This window comes from Trachinotus anak, unplaced genomic scaffold (assembly GCF_046630095.1).
Source record: "Trachinotus anak isolate AG129_WGS33_773 ecotype Australia unplaced genomic scaffold, CSIRO_AGI_Tana_v1 ptg000004l, whole genome shotgun sequence".
In the NCBI taxonomy this organism is placed as follows: Eukaryota; Metazoa; Chordata; class Actinopteri; order Carangiformes; family Carangidae; genus Trachinotus; species Trachinotus anak.
In genome coordinates, this window is record NW_027273855.1 from 6,030,213 (window position 1) to 6,046,673 (window position 16,461).

Sequence of the window (16,461 nt, forward strand, 5' to 3'; positions counted from 1 at the left end):
AGCACACAGTTGACCACATCCTGGCCCATATAGTACTGACAAAAAAGCGACATACGTCAGACTGGCTGTTTTTTAACTGTGTCATTTCAGCACAATTTGTTTTTCTTCTAAAGTATGACTGATCATGTTTCTAAAAAACTGATACTGATTCCAACTTCTTTTTTTTAAATTTTTTTGCACTGAAGCTGCTTTAAATTTTTTAGCACTGACCACACTGTCTTTATAGCTATGTTGAATAAGCAGGGATTTCCTCTGCATTTGAGGGCCACAGCGAGGACTCATCAGTAATTAATTTGTCTTAAGCCCTCATATATGTGCTAACCAATATATTTTAGAATAATCTCATTCTGCTGTCACTTCATGCAATTGCATAAGTGGAGGCTCTCAGAATATATTGAAAAGCACTCTTTTAGTTTATGGTCTCAGCAATCAGAGGGCACAGAAAACACTGAAATAGGTACCATTTTTAGATAAACTAGATGTTGTTTGTGGAAAATACCAACTGACCAGCGCTGGACTGAGTGTGTGTATGTGTGTGTACATGTGTGTATATATATGTCTATAATCCTCTCGCCCTGTGGGCGGTTGCCTGCTGCACTGCTTTTCTGTCACCCTGTGGTTTTGTTATTTTCAGCCCGAAACCGGATGTGATTCAGACTGCATGGTAGATTGTGTAATTGAATGGACTAACCACATACACACAAACACACACGTGTGCACACACACATAAACATATATATATGCTTGCACACACACACACACACACACAGTATGTCGATGAACATACACAAATGCAGTCACACACACACACACACACACACAGTTATGTAGTTTTCTACACCCACACACTGAGGGTTTCTGGGAATGGTGCTGGGTTCCCCCTGTTCACAGAAGCACCCGAGGGTGAGCGAGCGGACGATGCAGAGCCACCAGCAGTACACAGACGCACGCTTCTTGGTTTCAGTATTGGTCTGAAACATCAGTTGTTGACCTGGCTGACAGTGAGATCGGAAAAAAGGATAAAACGCACACACGCTTGTGCTCTGTGGAAACAGAGGGACGGTTGAAAGTGGGGAAAAACATTGAGAAGTGCTTGTGAAACTCATAATAAATGTCAGTTTCTACCTCAAAAAAAATTTTTTAAAGCTGTACTATGCAGATATAGTTAATTTCAGAAAAGATAAGAAAAGCAGGGAAAAGAGAGCGTGGAAAAAGACAAAAGTATCTCAGTACATTTGTCATATACACAAAAACACTATCCCATATCTGCGTTTGTGAACATTTTCATTTTGGGATAAAAATCTTGAATCATGGAATTTTGGGACGTTTACTGAGTTCTTATCATGTTAGAGAATTTTACTTTGCAGAAATGTATTAATTCATGATTAAACAGAGAAAGGAGTGAGGACTTCTATCGGGCTGACCACACTTCAGTACATGTGACGTGATGCTCTGTGATGTGTGTGAGTCAGTGTGAGTCTGTGCAAACAGCAGCAAACAGCGTCTTGATTCTGGGAAAAATTTTAGACCAGAGAAACTCAGAAAACGATGGTCTTGCGTCACATAAGTTACCACAGTAACGTATGCACTGTAGGTGTCTGTGTGTGTTTGAGCACAGACAGGATGCTCTGCTTCCTCCTACTTCCTCCTCAGGGTGCCCCGTGTTAGGTGGTCTCTGCAACAACAAGTGCAGATTTGTACCCGCTATAACAGAAAATAGTAGAGACTCAATTGGCCTTTATTCCCCTTAAACAGATGAATTACAAAATGTTTAAACTCATATGTCCTCCAAGCTGTCTCTATTACAAAAAACACCAAAATAACCAACCATCTGAGACATTTTTTCCTCTGACTTCGACAGTATAATGATGACGTCTTGATTCAACTATCATAACCAGAATGTGAACATACAGAGGTGGTGAAGGCTACTTTACCTTCCACCACATGAATAATTAATTACTGTAATTTCCACATTAATTAACTCACAGAAATTAACAATTCATTTACTGTAAAAGCATTTAGATTAATTGTAACCTTTACAAAATGAATTATAAAATGAAACAGCAATTTAATGATAACGAATTTATGATTACAGTAGGGATATTATAACTGTAAAGTGAAACACAGTAAGTTTTATGATGCTAAAACGTGATTACAGCAACAGATTTTTCTACAGTCATTCCTGTAATGCTGAAGTAAGAAATATTTATATATAACACTTTTATTTTTGAAATTTCATTTATTTACTGCAGGAAGCTAAATCTTTATTTATTGTGAATTTCTGAGTAGTAACGTGCATTCCATCTTATTGTCAGCGTGCCCAGGGCCTGTGCATAGCACTGTTCCATGGTTACAGGGATCGTAATGGCCTTTTTCCATATAGTAGGAATATCTGCCGTGAGCTGTGAGCAACCATCACCATCAGAATTTTCCACATCTAATCAGACGGTTTTCCGAGCGTTCTTAGATGAGATGTTGAAGGTGCTCAGGTTCATAAAGAGCCCTCAGCTTTTCATCTAACAGCTCTGCTCTTTTACCAATCCTCCTTTGCAATATTTCAAACTGATCTGCTGAACAAGCAGTGCTGTGCAGACCAGTCACTAACAGTATTAACCAGGACATGGGTGCGTTTTCTTTCATAATAGGCTTGTATTAGCTTTGATGCTATACGGATTTAATATTTAATCCTACAGCACATGGACAAAGTAGGTACAGTTGTAATCTTAAAGAGATTACAACTGTACCTGCTTTAGGCTATTCAGTGAATTTACAGTACAATAGCAAGTAAAACTATTTGTACAATCAGCTCAACAACATATGACAATGTTATTAGGCCCATAGTAACTATTCCAAATATTTCCCATAATGAGGGCCCTTTCAACAGGCATGTTCACGAGTCTTTTCAGAGTCGTTTCTCAGTTTACATGGTCAGTCTCCTCTGCAGATTTATCACAAAGAAATGTAGAGTTGCTGGGGATCTCACCAAATGAAAGCCTGCATGTTTTTATGTAATGAAAAATAATACTTCAGTGGTGTTAAATGCATTTGAAAGAGCTGATTCCGACATGAGATCAAACTTTAAAGCTCTCGTGAAATGACTGTTGCACACCACTTAACAAACTGTAACGTATGTTATTAGTCAACAGGGTGTGTTCTTGCAGTATTTTGCACCTACTGATCTCCTTCTCAGTGAAATCCTCATTTAATTCTCTTCAGTGATTTCATAGTTTATTTTTAAAAAAAAATCCAAACTGACATTTTGTTCAGTTTTTTGTAGTAGCCTACATTCAATTTGAGTCAGTCAAATAGGAACCAAGACAATGTTCACCGACAGGAAATCCAAATTACAAAGGAAACCAAGTGAAGTTCTAGAGAAGATTTTTGTTTCCTGAGAAAATGTTTTTGTCTTTTCTAGACATGGTTTTGTGCAGGGACACCAAATAACGCCAACACCAAAAAAATTTGCTCAATACTATCATAGTTTTATTTGACATTAACTGGACATTAGTTCAACTGGTTAATTTGGCTATTTTTTTCTTATGCCCACCTATACACAAGAGGGGAAAATACATCTGTGTGTAGTGTGTGTTACAAAAGCACAGGCAGCAATACAGGACAAATAATGGCAGTTTCTTACAAAGGAGAGCATTGCAAGTCAGTATTACATATAATCTAGATTCCTCTGATTTTAATCTAGCAGACTCATCAACACATGTTTCATGGTTACAGTCACATGTTGGTCTGAACGCTGTTTCACCCTGACAGGAATAACATGGTTCGTGGAACCCTGACTAGGCTGTTTATATTTTTGGAAACATTTACTCATGAAATTATTTAAATGTAAACCATCAACCAAAACTTGTGGAGAGTTCAGTGCATGAAAATACAGGAAGTTGAATCCAAGTGATATTGAACTGACCCCACGTTTTATTGGGGACCCTCCTGAGGCAGGGTGTCCAGGCCCCAGCATCGCACCCCCCTGCTTGGTGCTATGCAACGGCGCCGATTTGAATGGCTTTTGACAGCAGATGGTGCCACAGGGCAGGGGCCATTATTTTATTTGACACAAGTCTCCAGTCTGTGGAGACAAAGTTAAGACTGTTGTAGAAGTTATGAGGAACCAAGCGCGGATTGGCTGCAGCGTGCACCCAATGAAAGTCAGGCGGTGCAAGAAAACAATAGTCCTGAAGGTCCGTGTGAAGTCAAGGCTATTTTTGGTGGGGCCCGCCTTGCTTGCTATTTCTGTCAGCAGGAGAACGGAGGGGAGGGGGCAGGACTGGAGGGGCCGGACTTTCTTTTCTGCAACTTGCCTCCGATAAGTCTCTTTTCTTTTCCTCCTCTTCTGCGCTGTCTAGCCGACAACACCAGCGGATCTCCCCATCACCTCCCGTCAGGGTTTTCGCTCTCTGGGGTTTACACGGACTCTTTTTTTTAGCGCACCAGACTCCACTCGATATTTGCTGGATTTTATCTCAAAGTGGACTTGGACTCAGACCGCGTCAAGATTCATTAGGTGTTAACGGGTTCTGTCGTACAAGGAAGGCAACGCTGGTGGTGACAAGGTATCATGTGAGAACTGCTGGAAGTTAGATATATGTCCCTCACTTCTTAAATGTAGGGTTTTTTATATCGGAGTTTTGAATTGTGAGGGAAAGCTACGGTGCTAAGCTACCTGCGCAGGTGTTTGCTTTGTTGTAATTGCTCTCAAGCGCTCAAAAGTGCTTTAAATCTTTATCTTATAAAAAAATATTAGAATATATTATATTAAATAGACCTACCGCATATTCACTATATTTTGTGAAGGGTTATTGTAGCGTTCTTGTCTACAACTATAAAGTCACTGCTTTCTTACGGACAGAAGGTTCCTAAAAGGAAATATTATAGAAACAGGACAGCAGATAAAACTTTGATCAGGTAGGATACAGGGATAAAATCACTCAAACATAGAGTGACACTGTGGAAACATCTCATTTTTAACACAACATCAATCATGAAACTGTTTGAGTCTGTGAGCCACAAACGTTGAATTCTTCTAAGCTTATTATTCAAATGTATATATTTATACTTTTACTTTTGGCCATTGTGTGTTTGACCCCATCAGGTTTTTGCTGCTCAACAGATGTTGGCCAGCATCGGAGTTCAGCAGCACACACACACACACACACACACACACACACACACACACACACACACACACACACTCTCAAAGATTATTTTAGAGTTTTTACAGCCGCTACTTGTCTCCTTCTGTTTCATTTTAGTGTGTTTTATTTGTGCTGATACACATTTGTGTGATCTTTCTATCCAGCTCTGGGTCACAAATTAAACCTGACAGGTGTGTGTTACATCACAAGAACAGCTCAGATGGTGCCCAGCCACACCCATCAGGTGGCCACGTCCTGCTAATACAAACCTTTAAGGAGCATTAAGTCATTTCTGACTTTTATTTGCCTCTGTTGGCTGCCAGCAGGAATTGCAACAACCTCTCTGGAACAGATTATAGTGGCCTGCAACTGACATTTTTACATCTGAAATCAGAATTTTAGATAGAAATTGCCAATTTTACTCACTTTGTTCATTTATTATTGTTTTCTATGTGTTGCATTTCACTTATTTATCTTTCTCTTTGTTCCCACAGATGGAATTGGCGCCTCTGGGTACATCATAAAGACAAACAGACACGACAACATATTTAATACAGTGGCAGGTAGGATTTTTTAATCTCCTGAAGATATTTTACAACTGACTTCATAACTAGTTGTACTGTGGGTCGGTAACATTTTACACAAACTTGTTAAAGTTAGGCCACAGCCGCCCATCTGCGCTGAAACATTCATGTGGAAAAATGTTGCCAGTCTACCAACCCCCTCAGGACTACATCTTGTCCTCTTTACAACATTTTTTTTTTTACAGCATACACACACACATTACACACTTGAGGTGACAGCAGTTTTTCCAGTGCAGCTTACAGAATGATCTAAGCTGTTTGACTCTCAGAAAACTGTAGTGAAGTACAGAACAGGTGTTGGCCTAGTTCGAAAGACACACTTAGTCCGCTGTGTTTTTCATGTGTGGGTTTCGAAAACTGCTTTTTGCTGCAGGTCAAGTGTAGTTGTGTGTGTTTAAAAAAAAAAAAAAAAAAAAAATCCTATAAAAATGTTTGAAAGTTAACTTCAGTATGCCATATTAAACGTATTGTATCGCTGGGGAAAATATCTAGTTGTACATAGGTATTTAATCATCAGTTCTAATTAATGTTGCTAGAAATGTAAAAAATCTGCCAGTGGGGCCATTACACGGTACAGTTGTAGGATTCACTTCACTTTTTTCAATTTCACTTCCATGATTGTGTCATCAACATCTGAAATTATCCGAACGTATCTCCTACAAGTGATGCCGACTGATATCATGTCGTTTCTACATGTCACTGAGAGATGAAAATGTCCACAGTGACTAAATGATGCAGGATATGAATTTGAGTGAGCCCTGATACACTTATCTTGAGAAAAATTGAATTTTAGAACTAAATCTAGATCTGAATAGGATCCATTTTCTTCATAATAACCGTCAATTTTCCATCACGGCAGCAGCAGATCTGTATCTTCATCCCGTCTCCCCTCACGATTTAATGAATTACAGAAATACCACCACGGCTCAGTTTGGTCCGTGCTGACTCACAGGGGAAACACTCAACCATGTCTTCTTCAACCGGAGGTTAAATTGTATTTGATGCACTGCTCCACCCGTCAGAAACAAGTCACCCGGCTGTTTCTTTGTGTCCTGCCTTTTAGTTTAGATTAGTATTCTCCACTGTGAAGCATGCCTGTGTGATCACACTGTGTAGGATTACAATGCATGACTCTCTGAATGGAAGCTGGCTCTCGCTGTGCCAGGCTCCGCTGACTGTATGCTAACCAAGGAGCCACTATGTGCCCTGTGTACGTATGTATGTATGTGTGTGTGTGTGTGTGTGTGTGTGTGTGTGTGTGTGTGTGTCTGTGGAAAAACCCAGTGAGGTCATGGCCGTGGCTGCGGGGTCTGGTTACACGTGTGCTGTCCACACAGGACAACTGACACTGGTTCTCTCTCCTTTGTCTTCCTCTTTAATCTCTCTGTCTTTACCCACATGTAACCTCACATTAAAGCATTTTCAGTGTCGAGCATTGTGCTTTGACGCCAGGTGTCTCTGAAGCTGAAGATGTGTTAACACCAGGCTATGCCAGATGTGTAAAACATGCGAAACCACCTTTTTAAAAGCCTCTAGAGCTCAACCAGGCCTTTAAACCACACAGGACTGCTATAATAGACCTGCTGGCCACAATGATTCATTCTGCAGTAACCCTAAAACTCATTTTTTCACAAACACAAAAAAAGAAATCAACAACCAACAGCCTATCTTAGATATTTCCCATAGCAATGGCCTAAAAAGACCCTGCGTACAGGGATAATGCACCATGCAGACAACTTGTGAATCTTTTATAAACCATGAAAACTCATATCTTTGAGAATCTCCACACTTAAATCATATTCCAGCCCTTTCTCCTGCATGCAGCTGTCCTCTCCACACTCTCTACAAGTGATACTGCATACATACACACTCATGCAAGCACACACATATAAGATGATTCTATGGACAGAGATATAATGTTTTTTTTTTTTTTTTTGTTAATGTTTTTAATTTCTTGGTCAATAAGGTGGTCATTGTCAAGGAGTTAATTCTGAGGTCACATTCACAAGTCATAAGATCTAGTGTTTTTAATCTTGTTTTCCTCATAACAAGTGAAAAATTCTGCAAATAGGTTGAGAAAATGGGATTTCAGTGCTTTTATTTGAATCAGCAGATGTTACATTAAATTGATAGTCAAGCCACCTCTCTGTTATAATATTCACACAAAAAGAGACTTTCCCTCTCCTGCAGAGAAGAATAAGACTTGAACTCTTGCTTTTTTCCCATCCAGTTTGCACATGTACAGTAGACTCTCGCTTTCCGTCTGTTTTACAACTAACTCTTTCATTGTGTCCTCTTTGGCTCACTAAGCAGAGCAGGGAGAAACTTCAGGGACAGATAACAACAGGCACGATTGTAGTAGCTGCAGTGGAGATCACATATCCTCTTCCCTGTCCTGGTTTCCAAGCACTGAGGTCAGCTGATCTGGGTGCTTGGCTGGATGCTGGTGGAAGAAGAGTTCATTACAGTAGACAGAGTGGGAATGATGGGAAGGTGAAATAAGAGCGGATGTGCAGTGAAGTTCAAGTTTCAGTATCATCATTGGCATCTGTTGATTATATTCTCAGTGAATTGATTAATCATTTGTTGTATCAAAATGAAAAAAAATTTCTCAAAGCTCAAATTGACACATTGAAATGTCTTGCTTTGTTAAACCAACAGTCCCAAACCCAAAGATCTTCTGTTTAGTATCCTAGAAGATGAAGAAAACTAGCAAATATTCACATTTGAAAAGCTGGAACCAAAAAACCAAACGATTATTAAAGTTGGTGCATATTTAATTGAAATTTGATTGACTTATTGATTAAGTGATTAATTGTTTCAGCTTTACATTAAATTCCTTCTTCAAAATGTATTGTATTCAGAAGTATATATAGCCTATATTTAGATCTTTTTATGAAAATATTTGACAAAAAATCTTTATAACAAGTACATTCTGTCATTTGTTATGTATTTATGACTGTTAAGAGAATGGACACATTTTTTTCCACATCGATTTAAATGGTTCCATATATATATATATATATATATACACACACAGTACATCCATGCATTCAATATATGTATTAGATAAGGGATGATTTATAGAATGAGTGACAAATCTTTGTCCCATAGAGCTGCTGTAAAGCCTTAACTCTGGTTCAGTGATCTTTTTTTCTGCCACAAATCGTCCTCATTTCTTTAGACGTCTGAGTCACCTGACCTCACTTTAACTTTTAATCAACGGGTTTAGTCTTCATTGAGCACAGAGGTGATATATCACCAAACATTACGCTGGAGTGGGAATACTGCTGCAGCTACTACACTATTTATTCAACACTAAATTGTGCTCCAGCCTGGACGTCAGGTGTGTGTAGCGTTTTTGTTCCAAAACAGTATGAAGTCATTAAATCCCAGCAGCTGCCCAGAAAAACTGATTGACTTATTTGTTCTGATCAACAACCATATTAACCTCTGCTGATATATTAGGGTCATTTTGAACTGTGGGGCCCCTTGAAGCCCAAGTGCAGTGCAGACACAGGCTGTGCAGTAGTTGTGGTAGTAATGGTAGTAATAGTAGACAGCAATGAAGGAGGTGGCTGTTTTTTGACCTGCTGAACAAATGGCTCAATTGTCCTGCCTCTAGGTGCGTGAAATCACTTGATATGTCAGGGGTAATGTTATATAATACTCTCCTAGGGCCCCATAAGACTCTTGTGTATATATGTGTGTGTGTGTGTGTGTGTGTGTGCGCGTGCAAAATTTTCATCTCTGTTAATTGTGTGTGTGTATTTTTCTGTTTCTCTGTGACATATTAATAGTATCTTGGTGCAAATTGTCCAGAGAGACTGTATGAGTGTATGTGGTCTGGCCTGAGGTGACACTGTTCTTTACGTTTTATTAGTGTGTCAAATCAGTTCACGTTGTATTAACCTTTGAGCAAAAGGCTCCTCGCTGTGGTCAGCTGGGTAACTGCTCTGTGATTGCCCTCCAGCCGCAGTCTGCATCCCCCTTGGGACTCCTGTCTCTCCCCCTTTCTCTCTCTTTCATACAGGCACACACAAAAGACACACTTAATCCTGTTAAAATTTACTGAAGTCGATGGAATTATTTTTCTAAGGATTTATTGCTGTGGCATTTGGGGGGAAAAACCTTTAATTTTCACCTCAGTCCCACCCACTGCGCTCCAGACCAGAAGCCTTGGATCTAAAAAAGCATTTTTTTAGCCTTCGGTGATTTGTTTTCTAGCATGTACTTCCATCAAAAGCAAATTCCCTTTTGTTTAGGGTCACAGCACAAGCTCAAGGCTCATATAGACTTGTGAAAACTGATACTAAAGCCACTGATACTGAATATTTCTACCTCTATTTAATCAAACCTTGGTGTTTTTTCATTCTTTTACACTATGAAAGCTTCAAGTGAGCAGCTCATTGAGGCAAAACTTATTCCTTCACAAGAACAGTTCTTTATTTACAACAAACATTGGGCAAATTAAAACACTTATTAAAATGACTGCTTTACAGATGTGCCTGTGTCAGGAATGCTCATCATAAATGATATTACAGTCTGATATGTGATTTCCGATAAAAAGCCAGTGTTGGCCCCAGATATCAGTCTAGCCTTCAGTTTTCCAAAGCAGACTCCTGGCTGTATTTCGATATTGTCTGATCTAAAGTGCAGCAGAGAGCCATGGCTGGCTCACATTCACTCCAGATCAGCGAGGTGACTGACACCGACCTCAGATCAGATAGCCTGTTGTGAGCGCAGATGTAATAGGATCTCCTCTCATCTGGGTGGACTCCTGACGTAACATCTGACTGTGTGTGTGTGTGTGAGAGAGAGAGAGAGAGAGAGAGAGAGACGGATGGTCTGCAGTGACGTTTACAGCTCTAGGCTAATTTCAACAACTCTGTGTAGTGGAGGAGGATAGAGACACAATCCATGTTTATTTAATGTGCGTGTGTGTGTGTGTGTCTATATGTGTGTGTCTATATGTGCGCGCGCGCATATAGACACGGCTTTTGAGATGTGCACACAGACGGTGCAGAACAGTGCAGCATAGGGCAAACCTGTGAGGAGTCGGGTTGTGTTACATTCACACACTACAGGGAGAAATATGTCACAAAGAGGAAGGAAACTAGAGTGTGTACATGCAGTGATTTATCTGCATATGGGCTCTTCTTGCACACACACACCCTTCTTCAGCAGATTAACATTGAGGATTGAGTCTCTTCTAATTTTCCCCTGTAACTGAACTGAGCAATAACTTTTCTCATTAAATCCTGTGTTGACACAGTCAAAATGCGCCATAATACACTGGAGGTATCTAATATTCAACATCTGGCACATCTGCCTAAACTCTGTCTGCTGTTTTTTTCCTGGCAAACAGAGGGAAGCTCACAGTCTCTACCAGTAGCACTAAATAATTTGTGCTGCCTGTTTGTGGCCTGAGACGCTGTTAACCAGGTCGTTTCTCAGCACATGAGAATAAAGGTAGCTGTGTTGTCTGGGTTAGCGTTATTTCTGCTACTCGCTGCCAGCTGTCACATTCCTTGTGTTAAGTTAACTGCAAGCAATGTTTACTGTCGTTTACTGATTAATCTATTCTTTATTTTTATCGATTAATTGTTTTATATGTAAATAAAAATTGTGTCAGTTCAGTCTGACCAAGTTTTTTCACATAAGTATCATAAAAAACAAATAAAGTCAGCAAATATTCACATTTGAGAAGCTAGGACTGGAGAATATTTGACATTTTTCCTCAAGAAAATGACAGTAAATGGATTATTAGTGATAGTTTTAAATTAGTAATAATATAATAAAATTAATTAGCTCTATAATAAAGAGAGCTAATCAGTTGATTTCAGCTCTAAGCAATCAGCTGTTTGTCAGCTATGGCTTAATCAAAAAAACTGCATCATGATATATGCACATTGTCAAGTGTTTGCAAAAGAGAAGCCAGTCTATGTGTGCGTGTTTCAGAAAGTGTTTGTGATTGTCCATGTCTGTGTTCATGTATGGATTTTTTTTTGTCTGTGTGTGTGTGTGTGTGTGTCTGTGTGAGTGTGTGTGTGTATGTGTGTGTTCACCTCTGACCAGAGTGCAGAGCATGTGCAGGAATGTTAATGTCTTCTTCCTTTGTTGTCCGTGCAGACAGCTGAGAGTGACTGTGCATATTCATGAGGCTGCCTTCCTGGAACACGTTAACTTTTAACAAGAAAAGAATCTAGATTTTTTTTTTTTTTTAAATACGGTGAAGAAACTGAAAGGAAGCAAAAAGAGTAGACAGACAGATTCACGGCATATATAGAAATAAAGAAAGTGGGCGGTGGAAAGTTGTATGAAAATAAGAAGATGAATTAAGAGGCGGAGGCTCATGTCAGAGTCCTGTCAGCAGATCCCATTTCACACCAACACCTCATTTCATTAATGTTTTGCAATTTCTAGAGGAACTGAAGTTGTTAATTTATGTTGGTTGCTTTGGCGGTCAGCAAGCTGAATGTGTTCGGTGGTTCACTATACAAACTCTCCATGTGAAGAGGTCATGCAGTGCAGCATTGCATCTTAAAATCAGTTTTAAAACAACATAAAAAAATATTGAATATTCTTGCCCATTTTCTTATCAGGAACTTAAGGACCTGTTAAGACTCAGACAGTCGATTTTCTGGTCTCTCTCTTTATTTAGCAGGAAACAAACTTGTCTTCACCCTGAATTATGTTTTTACATAATGCTGCTGAGTTTGCTGCAGGGTGAAGTAAGGCCTGTGCAGGATAAGCTGATTTCTACACTGGTTCTTATCAGCAGAGAAGCCTCCAGCTGCAGACTGTAGGGTTTTTTTTCGTAGCTACCAATCTTGCCACCACTACCACAGGCTATCAGTTTATCAGTCACCCAGTCACCACTGTTTTCATTACTCACTGTTTTCACCACCGATAATCAGCGAGATCATGCAGTTCATTTGAAATCATTTCCCCACTGACATTGTAAAATGTGTGTGGGAAGAGATTAGTACAATGTAGCTGCCTGCCATTAGCTTGTGTTTGTCTGAAGCCCGTATTGTGTTTCTAAGTAAGAAATTTGACTGTACTGTGCGAGTTTATTGGAGCTTGTGATGATAAAGGTGGGCTGATATTTGTATGTGTGATGTGTGTCTGTGTGTTACAGAAGATAAAAGGGGGGAGGGAGGGTCCCTTTGAGTGAGCTCCTGTGTTGAGCGGCTTTATCTGTGTTTGGAAATGTGGAGAATGTGTTTGATGTTAGGGAGAGCAGGAGTGTGAGTGTGTGTGTGAGAGAGAGAGAGAGAGAGAGAGAGAGAGAGAGAGTGAGAAAGCAAGCTTGGACAGATGTACACACACATCTTGACGTTCTTCACTTTTAGTTCTCATGCACTACAGTCATTATAAGATCATTTGTTTCGAGTTGTGTGCGAGTGAAGCCCAGAAGCCTGACTGAGCAGACTAATTGAAAACAAAGATGTATGTGCTCTATAAGGAACTGCTGCACTGGTAGCTGCTGTATCAGGGCTGCTGTTGGCTGCTGAGCAGCTGTATGGCAGCAGCTGCAGGAAACAGTGCCTTGGTGAGCAACTTCAAACAGAGGACTGAGTTCATGTTTTCTCTGCTGAAATGAAGTGTCCACAGGCGAGGCAGCGAATACCTTCCAGTCTCAGGACGTGTCTTTGTAACTGATCATGATGTTTGACCTCCCTGAGGAGGGCGGCACCAGGGGGAAAAAAAAAAAGGAATTTACCCACAGGGAGAAGTAAAGTGTCAGATGTTTGCATAAGTCAGCAGCTCATTGAAAGCATGACTGTTCCATGAAAAAAAAAAAAAATAATTCTTTCAGACAAGTTTAGTGTCATGTTTCTGAAAGATTTAAAAATGATGCATTCATGCAACATAGAGAGACACTTCATCCTCACCTGTGTGATACTTAAGATGATTCAAAGTCTTTTCCTTGTCTGTTCAGTAATAATAGATGTCACTGCTCATGCTATACACTTCCTCTTCTGTTTATTCCAAACAAACCAGAGGCAAAATGTATCACTGCTCTCCATGCCAGCAGATTTTTCCCTGTAACTGGATAACTGGATATGTTGAATTACAGCTGAGTACAATCATCAGTTTATGTAAAAGCTCGTGGAGCGCCTGTAAAAGAGCCAGCGTTCTGCAGAAAGTTTTAGGGACAGGAAACAGAGGTGAGAATATCAACAAGGCTGTGAGTATTACTCTTAGCCATGTCTCTGTTGTCTGTGCTGCAGAGAGTCACTGTCATTTGTCAAACAGGACAGCACACCTGGAGTCTCCGCTCTGACAGACAGAGGCATTCGCATTCATTCCTTCATGTATGTATGTGTGTGTGTGTGTGTGTAATGACTGAGTTGTTCTAAAGTTTCCAGCTTCAGGCGATTTAAGTCAAGCACAAGATGACAGGGACCCATGGTATGATTATGAAGAGTCTGTGAGTTTGTGACCTGTGTGTGAGCTTTGTAAATGGGAGCATTACTGGCATGCTGTTGAATTCTGGATCACCTGTGTAGTTGAAGCAGGACAGGATGTAATAGCTTACTTAGATTCCTTTCTTACGAGCCCGCACGCATTCATAAATCTCTTTGAGAAGAAGAAGCAGCCAAATTCATAAACCTGTACTTTCATGAAAGCCAGGTTGTTACTTATCGTGTTGCCTAATGTTTACCTTGACCTTAAACCAAAGCTGTCTTCTCACCTGTGAAAAGAAAATACATCCTTTAACTGTGCGTTTTTTTTATATTTGTTGATGTATTTTTTTTTTTTTTATTCCCACCTTTTTATCTTGAGAATCACCAGATGTAATAACATTAAGCAGTCAAACAAGAGTGCATTATAGTCACAAGACATATTGCATGAAAAATGTGACTCTTTTTTTTCATGGTAGCAGGATCTAGGAATGGCAGAGTGGATTGGCTGACCAAACCGGCCAACCCACAACAACCATCAGCTGGACTGTCATGAAATTTAGTACAGATATAGATGGTTCCCAAAAGAAGAAAGACTGACATTTGTAGTTTGTAGTAAAATGGCTCAACTAGTGGATGGGTTGCTATGAAATTTGGTTACATTAATGTTCCCCACAGGATCAATTGTAGAGTTTCACCTGCAAAATGAAGGACATTCCCATCAGCCTCTTCTGTGTGCAAATGTTAACATGCTGACAAAGTAAGATGGAGAAAATGGTCAAAATGTCATCAACATGTTAGAATGTTGATATTAGCGGTTAGCTTGAAGAACAGCTGTGGATAAGTACACCATCTCAAAGCCAACACCTCCTTCAGAAACTCTGAAAAACCAATATAGCAATGTTGATATTGCATAAAGATGGTGATTCATTTTCAAGTAAACAATAACATATTGCTATGTTAGTTTTACTTTTTAATCACATAAACATATTATTATCGCGAATTTACCCAGTTTTGCCTGAATGCAACAAGTTCATACCTGCTGTGAAGGGGCTGTTAAAAAGTGTCCTGGGAAACTTAAAGAAGCTGATTGTACATTTAGCTACTGCTACACATCCAACATTAATATTACGGCTGTTTACTTACCAGTCAAGAAGGAACATTGTGAGTTGATTGTCTTCTTTTCTTTACTCACCAAGAGCTGTCTGCAGCAGTGGAAAGCAACACCAGCGTTAACACTTATCTCTATCACGTCTTTGCTACTGAGGTTTGCACGCTAACCAGCTAGCCCTGGCTCGTCTTGTCATTTTCTGATAGTGACTCACTGCAGCCCCCGACGTAGCCCTGAAGATGTAGCGCTGCTCAGAGGGCGTATTATAACCTTTTGTCTTGTAAACACAACGATAGCTGAGGCTCTCGCCAGGCAACAATCACCACCACCCGCTCCCGACAAGAAACCACGTTCCACAGAAGAGAAAACTTACTAACAGCTCCTTTTAAGTAATCAGCAATCGTATAAGGAAAACGGGGAGGTGCTTCTTACAGATGAGATTTAGGAGTGTGGATGAATATCTGAACCTGGATTTATTTATTTTTTTCTCTGTACATGGTGAGAACAAAAAAATCATCCGACCTTGAAAAAATGCTGACATGAAGGCCTGCAGCCAAAGACCTACAAGAGTCATGTTGATGATCTAGGTGCTGCTGGCGTCCTCACTTCACCCTCTGTAGATGTGAGTACCAGCAAAATGTTCTCACTTGAGAGGGTCATCCTCATCATGCTATGCCTTGTACTGCTCGCACACACACACACACACAAACACACACACGCACACAGCAGAGGGTCGTTCTTAAAGTTGTCGACAGCAACACACACACTACCATTTACACTTAAACACTCAAGTGTGCACCAACGGAGCAACACCATAAATATAGAAATAGTTTGGTGACAGTTGTAGGCAGGCGGGTCCACACACACACACACACACACACACACACACACACACACAAACCTCAGTCTGGCCAGCTGCTTTGGGAAGACGAGAGGTTTTGAATGGGAGTGACAGCTGTGGATTCCTCAGGATGAAGGAGGGAGAGAGAGTGATAGGAATGAGCAAAGAGGGAGATAAGTTGGAGAGGGAACGAGTGTGAGAGCCAGGATGGCAAAGAAAGACACAGACAAGGAGGAAAAGAGGTGGGACATGTCAGAGAGGAAACACTGATCATTTATTTTCCTTTTTTCCCCACAACCAGATTTAGAAACTGAAGCTCGATTGTTTTCATATGATGAAGTAGATTAGAATAAAGTTAATTAAACTG

General features: G+C 40.1%; 1 protein-coding gene across 5 annotated transcripts in view; it reads left to right on the forward strand.

Annotated features, from left to right (window-relative positions):
• The window catches only part of hdac7a (histone deacetylase 7a), a 65,751-nt gene that overhangs the window by 14,608 nt on the left and 34,682 nt on the right, over positions 1 to 16,461 (forward strand). For 3 of the 5 annotated variants that reach the window (XM_071475490.1, XM_071475491.1, XM_071475488.1), the window contains one exon: positions 5,639 to 5,707. Coding sequence is in view for 1 of the 5 variants with exons in the window: in XM_071475488.1 (XP_071331589.1) it covers positions 5,639 to 5,707 (69 nt within the window). In the remaining 4 variants the exon portion in view is untranslated. Of the gene's footprint in view, positions 1 to 3,750; positions 4,563 to 5,638; positions 5,708 to 15,756; positions 15,876 to 16,461 lie in introns of those variants that run through there. The other 2 variants (XM_071475492.1, XM_071475489.1) reach the window with 2 other exon arrangements.